The sequence below is a fragment of the Ailuropoda melanoleuca genome, chromosome 1 (genome assembly GCF_002007445.2).
Source record: "Ailuropoda melanoleuca isolate Jingjing chromosome 1, ASM200744v2, whole genome shotgun sequence".
Classification (NCBI taxonomy): Eukaryota; Metazoa; Chordata; class Mammalia; order Carnivora; family Ursidae; genus Ailuropoda; species Ailuropoda melanoleuca.
The window spans coordinates 102,821,656-102,830,885 of NC_048218.1; the positions used below are offsets into that span (position 1 = coordinate 102,821,656).

The 9,230-nt window shown below is 41.1% G+C and overlaps 2 protein-coding genes across 5 annotated transcripts in view; one reads left to right on the forward strand and one right to left on the reverse strand.

Annotated features, from left to right (window-relative positions):
* VEPH1 (ventricular zone expressed PH domain containing 1) overlaps window positions 1-9,230 on the forward strand; it is a 242,030-nt gene that overhangs the window by 41,040 nt on the left and 191,760 nt on the right. The gene's annotated exons all lie outside the window — the stretch shown is intronic.
* On the reverse strand, window positions 1,290-7,120 carry PTX3 (pentraxin 3). The gene is made up of 3 exons (XM_034667583.1): window positions 6,739-7,120; window positions 5,970-6,288; window positions 1,290-2,531 (listed from the first exon to the last, which is right to left on the reverse strand). Exons 1-3 carry the CDS (start codon window positions 6,869-6,871, stop codon window positions 1,865-1,867), a joined length of 1,119 nt encoding a protein of 372 aa, XP_034523474.1. The 5' UTR covers window positions 6,872-7,120; the 3' UTR covers window positions 1,290-1,864.

Here is a 9,230-nt window from a genome sequence, read left to right on the forward strand (position 1 = left end):
CAATCAAAGTCCCTTGAAACGCTTATCTGGATTTACTGCTGTAGCAGATGAAATTTCTACTTTCATAACCCAAGAATTACTTGTTTTTCTTCTACTAGTTTCTTCTTTACCCTCAACGTAGAATTCCCATGGAAAAATTTAAAAGGCCCTTATATTTAACTCTGTCAGCATATGAGTCTGGATGTATTTTGGCCTGCATCATGTTGGATCTTTTGAACAGATCTGATTGATGCTGAGATGTGGAAATTGAAAGCATGCCTAACTCTCTGCTTATATTGGGTCCAGTGTTTCGTCTTCCAGTTAAGCATTCAGCTCATAGAGATAATGGCTAAACAAGGACTTACCTATGGCCCTTCAAGGGCAACCTTGAATCATGTAATCTCCAAGGGTCTGCGACTGGCCTATGACCTCATGACTGTGAACACTCTTCTTAGAGATCCATCAGCCTGATTTTCTGGATCTCAAAAATGGGATGAAGCTATACGAGTGCCCTCAAAGATCCCTAGATTCAGGAGATTTTATTGCTAAAGGAAGTCTCTTCTTCTAAGAAGACCCAGAGGAGTGAAGTAACTTATCTAGGGACACTCAACTAGTTAGTTATAAAACATGGTTTGATAACTACCTCACAAACCAGAGATGACCTGGCCCTGTCTTTAGGCGGACACGTCCTCGCTGTGGCCCTACCACATTTGCTGCTGACATCCGGAAACAGCTTTGCGGATGGTCTTCTCTTAGCCCCGCACAGCCTTTACAGGAGGACACTAGTGTGGCTGGGAGGTCCTCTCCACCTGCAGGGTGAAGGACCTTGACTGTCCTCTCCTTCATGCATGAGGAAGAGCATGGGATATATTTTAAGGGCAGGAGTCATTGTTTTTTCCAGATTCTTAGATCTCCCCAGGAACAGTCCTCATCATGTATATTTGGGGAACTCTGATAGTTTGTTTCTGTGTTACGTGTGACAGAACATTGTATATGGTTATAGAATCATCAAACTGGGACTTAGCGATCAACATTTCCTCAATTCCTTGATTTCTCAATTGAGAAAACTAAAACCCAGAGAGACGAATTGACTTAGCCAAGATCAGATTTCTTGCTTTTTATAGGAAGCCAAAGCTTGAAACAACTCTACAGTTTGTTTCTAATAATATTAACTAATACTATTTACACAATAGAATAGCATCTGAAAACTATTTCCTACTTTAAGAATGTAGATTTGCTCCAAAACATCTTTTAAATTTATAATTAGATGACATGGGGTAGTTTTATAAAATATTTTATTTACAGTAGAGCTTTACAAAAATAGTTTTAATAAAATTAATACAAAACCACTTTATAACTTATATAACTATCTTCTCAAAAAAGTGACATTCGATTATAACACATAAACTACATTTGCGTTTGTTAAGTCACATTGTAGTATAAATATGTTTTATCATCATTTTTTAATAATAAGGTACATACCAATAACAATGAACAATGGACAGCAAATGTTATTTTGTTTTTCTTCCAATGTAAAAGTCATCTCTGGCCAAAACAAAATTAACCAAACAAAAGTAAAACAATTGTCCTTCTGTTCAACAATACAGTCCTTTTTAATTATATGAGAGTTTATCTGACAAAGACACAGCATTAATCTCAAAGCACCATGGCATAAAGTCTAGTAACAATATCCCCAAAAGCATTCTCCAATGTCTTCTCTTCAACTGTTTATTCGGTATTTTGCCAAGATAAATAAAGATTGATCTCAACTCTCCCCATCATTAGTCTCAAGTGTTCTTAATATGCACTGAGGTTTTTAGACCGTCCCAACTGGCATATGTTTAAAATGTGAGTTTCTTTGGCTTCAAGTAGAGTTTCACAACGCTTATGAAACATACTGAGCTCCTCCGTGTGGCTGAATCTCTGTGACTCCCCACCCAACAACATTTCCCCGGATGTGACAAGACTCTGCTCCGCCAGTTTCTCTTATCTCTTCGTTGCTGAGAACACGATCCCAGATATTGAAGCCTGTGAGTCTTCCAGAAAAGGCTAGTGTTTCATCAAAGCCACCACCCACACAGCAGCCGTTCTTTTCTTGGCCAATCTGCAGGATTCCTCCGTCAGGAACAATGTGACCTGCGGCCATCTCGACTGTGGTAGCCATCAGTTCACCGTTTACCCACAAGGACGCGCGTCCTTTCTCAGAATTCCAGGTGCTGCACAGATGGGTCCACTTTCCCAGGGAAATCACAGTATTGGCAATCAGTTTGCTCTCCTCTCCACCCACCACAAGCACTATGGACTGATAGCTGAGGTACAGCTGGATCTCATATGGATTTCTCTTTGTGCCGTAGGAAAACAGGATGGTTTTGTTTAATACATCTGTGGCTTTGACCCAGGTGCAGGCGCTAAAAGACTCAAGCTTCAATGGTGTCACTGGATGCACACTTCCAAAAATCTTCTTGGAACGCATTGGGAATAAAATTGCTGTTTCACAACCTAGAGGAGCAAGAAAGTGAGAAGGATATGGAGAAAATATAAACTCATTCAGAAATGATTCCGGTGTTTAGGTATTTTAGCATAGGCACTTTAACGACCACAACTGAAAATTCTGTGCTGTATCACATTATGACCTGAGGAGCTTCAAGTGTGATCGCAGTAGAGCAAAGAAAACAGGAATAAAGTCAATTGTCAGGCTTACTCAATGATGCATCTCAGTGGAGAAGAAGGCAGGCAGAGTAGCCAAATTGTCCAAACTCAGAAAATAATGGAAGCCGTATTTTAATAACTACTTCCCCTCACAATTAGCTTATTTTCTGTTACTATTTTTTTAATAAAAATGTTGAGTCACTACACGTTAATTTCCAACAATGACGCTGTAATTTCCAAGAACTTAGAGCCAGACTTGTTTCCCTCTTCTTGACTTCACCAAACATCCAGGAAACAAACCAAAACAAAACAAAAAACAACCTATGAAATTCAATGGACCTAGCTCACCCATTTACCCATTGTCAACATATGTTTTTAAATGAAACTCTGGGACAGTCATATTGTTGCTGAAAGTTTACACATGTTCCAGATATTTGTAAACTTTGCAAAGTTTGTAGAAAAGTACCTTTGAAAGGCAACAATGTATAATAATGATGACTCACTCTTATTGGGTACTCACTGTGTACCTGATACACTTCTCATCGCTCTGTATCGTTTTAATCCTACTTGTCAACCCTAAAAGATAATCTTAATATTCCCATTCTACAGATAAGAGAACTGAGGCATAGGGCACTAAGTAACTTGATTCTGCTTACTAGCTGGTAAGTGGTAAAACTGGGGTTTGAATTTGGGCACTGTGGCTGCAAAGGCCACACCCTTACCTACCCCACTGCATTGCTTCTTAATGAGAAAAGAACCCCTCAGTTTGGCTAGGAGAGGTGGAATTCAATTTGTTATACTATTAGCAAGCATGCAGTTTTTGACGAGCCCCTTAATCTCTCCAAGCTTTCTTGTTATCTATAAAAGCCCCTTCCATTTTCCTTCTAATATTCTGCAAATCTGTAAGCAACAAGTATATAGTACGCAAGAACTGCGTAGACCAAAGATATTCTTAAAAACTCTTATTTTGTCCACATGCTTATAAATACTATTTAGGCAGCAATAGAAAAACTTTAAGGAAGAGGGAACTCTTCCAAGGGGCCTGGTGGAGAACATATTTCTGCTAAAGAGCACTTAGAAGGAGACATTCAGACACTGGGGTGGGAGCATAGTAAACTCCCAAATGTTTGGTCTGGGACCTAGAGATGCTGAAGTGAAGACCTTCTAGGTGTTTGTGGAAATGTGTATAAGAGACCAGGAAAAGAATTTTTTTTAAAATCTAAATGAGGGCTAGGTATTCACTTTATGACAAACTAAAGCTTCATCATAAAATAGTTCTGACAAGCAAGCTTCCAGAGCATTTAAAGATTAACCGGTGAATATAGAGAACTTGCAGGCAGCAAACGTCCATGCAAAGTGTGTTAAACTAAACTAAATACCTGCAAGTAATCGGGGGCTAGGCTCTATCCTAAAAAATTAAACAGATGTGGACCTAGAAATAGTCAAAGAAATACTGAGATTCAGAAAATCGTATAAAATCTACCCTGTCACATTTTGGTATTTGCTTTTTCACTGAATAATCTGAATTTTTGAAGACTTTTAAGATTCATTCTTAATGAAATTGGTAGATACATTTTTTTTTCTAGCTGTGTTAATGAAGTCAAACAAAGATCATGGAACAAAAGATCACCATATGTAGGACCATTTGAGATCATCTGTACTGTCCCAGTAAAGCAGTGTTCAAGAGGCGGCCTACTGCAGTTCAATTAACTGACTTCCTGTTTAAATGAACCCAGGCAGTCAGGACTGCATTCCAAAGCATTCCTTGATTGCCTCTCAGAGACCCAGCTTCCCCTGCAGCCTGCACTGGCTATGTGAGTCCATGGAGTGGAATTTCGTGTTCACGGGTTTTTTGGCTTTTTTGGTGGGGACCAGGGATTGAGGCTCTTGATATCTCTTTAAAATGTCAGAAACTCTCTCATGAAATGGCTTTTAACTAATAGGTTTTTCTGATTATATTATCAAAGACCAAACAAAATTAAAACCAGGTTCTTAGGAGGCCGACAACAGAATAATTAGGAATCCCTTAGGAACCAAGCTGGCAGGAGGCCAAGAAAGGAGAAATCAAACCATGTGGGTAAAAGTACTATTGGAGATAATAAGAAATTAACATTGTTAGAACTCAGAAATACATCCCTCTCTGCTCTAACTAGTATACAGAGGTGAGAGTGAAAATTAGCATTAATTCTTCAGTTTTGGGAGTACACTAGCTGTACAATCATTTTACACCGTTTGCCAAAGACAAGAAATTTCATCCATTAAAATAGCCACAGAATTGTAATTTGTCTCTTTGCCACTTACATTGAGGATCTATTGTGTATTTGATTTTATGCTTTTTCAGTCTCTGAAACCGTACTAATATTCAAGAAAATAGGCTCAGCACTGATAAACAGTCCTCAACTATTTGGAAAAGACTAATACTCTGGTATGGTTTCTGTAATTTTAAATGAAACATGCTCTCACACATACCTGTGATTCTTCCTCCTACCCCAACAAATGAGTTGCTTTATTGTAAATATAATGAGGGATGGCACTGTAATTGTTCTCTGTTCATGAGATTCTCAGGAACAGTTTAAGTTACATTTTCTAACTAAATCACTGATTTTCTACTATAACCCACAGAAGATTTCTGCACTACTACCTCTTAGAAACTTTGACTTATAAAGGAGGGTTATTTGGCTCCAAATCGTCTCATTTCGTTTAACCATCTTTCGAATGTATTTTTCAAATGTGTTATTTCCGGCCCATTCGTGTTTGGACATTCATTCATATTACAGGGGACTTCAGTAAATTGTATCTGGTTTGAACCGCCTCTCCCCTGTTTGGTGCTGACCCCCTGAATCCCTGCGGAGAAAGGTTACCAGTTTGCTCCTACAGGAGACCATTTCACTGTGGATCCCGCCCAGCAGGTTTATCCCAAACCTCACATACTCAGACCTCCCCTCTAGCGGGCTCATTCCACAGACCCCGGGGCCTCAGGAATTCCACTAATCCTTCAGGAGATGAGGTTCAGACTCCAGTCTCTTGCTCAGAACCAGCGGGGAGGAGGGGCCGGCCGAGAATTGGAACGCGTCCCTAAAAATTAGGCTGGGCCCTTAAATAGCGCGGGGAACCAGAGCTCCCCTAAAGAGAGAGACGGGCTAAAATTAGAAGAAGTGGAAATCCCTAACGGAGGGAAGCCGGACAGCTAGAGAGGTCACGGTTATAACCGGCCAATAGAGCTCCTGCGCCGCCTGGTCGGATCCGGTGTCAGTCAGGGGCCCCCGACGTCTATTTCAAGACTCTGTTTTCAAGACTCTCTCTTCTGGGCTCCTCGGGGGTTGGAGAATACTTTTTAAAGCCCGTTTTCTCGCCTTGTATGGTGTGTGTGAGCCCGTGAGCGTGCATGGAGAAACGGAGGTGTGTGTGTCCCCACTGAAGCTGCCCCTAGAGGGCTGCCACCAGGCTTCCCGCCACGCGCCTCCGAGGACAAAGGCGCAGAGTGTGTGGNCCCCAGGCTGCCCGCCAGGCGGCCCAGCTCCGCCCGCAGCCTCTGCAGCTCGCCCCGGAGGACGTCGTCGGTGGCCTGCAGCAGCATGCCCTCTCTCATCTGCGAGTCCTCCAGCATGATGAAGAGCTTGTCCCACTCGGTGTGCTCCCGACGGCAGTCACATGGCGTGGCTGGAGCAAGGGACACGCACGTTACCGATCCGCCCAGGCCTTCCCTGGGTGCGCTTTGTACAAAGGGGACCCCCCTCGGTGGTCCCAAGTTCCTGTCCGTCCCAGCACCCCCTTCCCTTTAAGGACAGCTCGGAAAAACAGCGTGTGAGTATCCCGACCATGACAGGAACCATTCATGCAGATATATAGTAAGTGGAACTCTGTGAAATTAGCCGTTCATGCGGCTCAAAACAGGCAAACATTGGCGATTTCATGCGGTTCAAGCCATTATGTACGTGACAGAAATAACTTTTTGAAACCTCCCCCTTTCCTAAAGTGCTTCTTTCTTTTGTAAAGCAAGCTACAATTTTTAGCACATTTCCTTGGCTACAAAGTACATGTATAATATTTAGACCCAAAGAGGTGGGGATGTAGTTAGGGTGAGCAGCGAAACAGTTAAAATGAACTTACGGTCCTCAGTGGGATGGAGTCCATTGTCTATTTCGTTGTCCAAATTCACATACATGAGTTCATAATCATCCGAGGTCTCCGCCGACACCGCAGACCAGAGGGCAGCGCAGAACAGAATCACAGGGAGATGCATTGCTGGAGAGAGAGGCAAAGTTCTTTCTTCTGCCACTTTCCAGAGCTGGCCCGAGGGGACGAGGCGAGAAGCTCTCAAGTGAGCGGTGTTTGAGCAGAGGAGAGTGAGAGTGAGAGGCAGGAGAACAGAGCCCTTAATAAATGCTGGGGGAAGCCTGAATGGAGATGAATGAGTAATGCCGGTGGCACCGCCGTAACGGGAGTTCCCCTGAATTTGGAGGGGAGGGGGCTGAGTGGGAGGACGAGGGAAACGTGGACGTTGCACAATAATAGACCGCAAAGGTTTACACTGCAGTCAGATTAATTAGAGGAGGGTCAGAGGGGAAAGAGGTGGGGAAACAGGGCTAAGACTGTCCCCCTGAGGATTAGCTGTTGTAACTGGAATTGGTAGCACTGAGGGATGAAAGGGAGGGGAGGGGAGGTAGGGGGAGAAATAAGTCAGCAGGCATAGAGGCAGGAAAGCAAGATCATCATTTCAGCATTTTGTGCGGTGCCTTACAGTTCCACAGCCCTGTATGTCTAGAAAACTTTCCCCACTTTTCTTTGTACACAGTTTTATAGGTCTAAGTTGTGAAAGTTACCCCCCTGATTCCAAGATAAACCAACTTAGAGTAAGAATTTTGATTGCTCTTGAAGCCAAGTCCACTCCTAATTTAATCCTTCTGGAGTTGCAACTATACTTTCTTAAACACACTTTTAAAATGACGGACAACAAAGCAAAACTGGTAAATCTAACTCAAGAAAGAGCTGGGGGAGAAGAATAAGCTGATTTTAGGAATGTTTCTTTTCGTAAACTGATATTATGTGGAAATTGTATTATTTCACTAGGCTTAGAGTCAAAGATCATGTTTTTAAAGTAAATTTAGGGATTTCTGCTTCCTTCAAAATACAAAGGCCAATATAAGCTGAAAACTCTCCTGCACAAAACACCTGGAAATGGGTTTACATTCTAATAATAACTTTATATGTACAAATGAACTACCACTAAAGTAAGCTAAGTGTCCAGGGGCCAGCAATAGAGGGGGAACCAAAGCCAAGCTTGTGAGAGCTGATGTAGTGCCCGCCTGGAGGCACATAGAGGGAAGTAAGGGTGATCAGTTCTGTAACAACCAAATGTTAATGATCACGTGGGAGCAAAGCTTAGGCCAGAGTGGGAGTTGGAAGTGAGAGCCTCACCTAAAGCCAGACCAGACCCTCAGAGAGTTACAGATTGGGTTTCAGTGGATACAGCCCCACCCTCTGTCCTAACACAAATAACTGAGAATAAGCATGTCTCTTTGACTGAACTCTACAGGGTCCCTAAGAGTTTGTGACGATGGGTCTGCCCTCACACATGTTCAAGATTCAAATGTATACTATCTGCCACAGTAAAAACAAATTCACAATAAAAATATTTAAACATGAGGAAACAACCTACTGCAAATGAGAATCAGCAGATAAAAAAAAAGGTTAGGTACCCCTCCCCCAAGAACTTCATTTATTTAAAATATCAGCTAGGAACTAGAAAACAAGTGTGTTTAAAATTATTTTAGATCCACAAGGAGTTGGAAACACGAACAAAGAAAAAGATATTGTCAAAAGAAAAAGACTAGGCAGATTTTTTTAAAAGAACCATATGTAACTTCTACAAATAAAAAAAAATTGATAGCTTTAAAACCTCATGGAATGGGTTAAATGGCAAATAGGCAAAGCTGAAGAGAATATTAAAGAACTGGAAGAAGGATCTGAGAAAATAGTCCAGAATGTACTCTTTAAGTTCAGTAAAGTATTCTCAAGTCCTTTCGTTGTTCAGGAAGATGATAGAGAAATTAATTTTGCTTTGTTAGTTCCAGAATGTTTATCTTTTTAAAGACAGCCATGAAAACCAAAAGGAAATAGAATGCTCAAATGGAAGAAACACAATTAAACAAACAAGCAAACAAACCTTGTTCAATTGAAAGCAGTAAAGAAGGGGGGGGAAGAACATAGACAAAGCAAGATGAATAAAAAACATAACACAATGCGGTAAAAATAGATCCAAATATACCAATAATCATCATAAATATTAATAAAGCAAACTTTCCAGTTAAGAGACATAAGATGTCAAGTAGGAATATTTTTAAAATCCCCAGCTATTGGACACCTACAAGAGCCACACATAAAACATAAGAATCTAGAAATGTTCAAAGTAAAAAACTTGAAAAGAGCAGGGGGAGAATATACCAAACAAGTGCAATTCACCAAAGCTAGGATAGCTATAGTTCTACCAATTGGAATAACTTTAAAGGAAAAGAGAATAAAGTATGATAATCACTTTATTAGAATTATTTAGTAACATAGTTTCAAAAAATATGTGCTAAAGACTGACAAAATTATAAGGG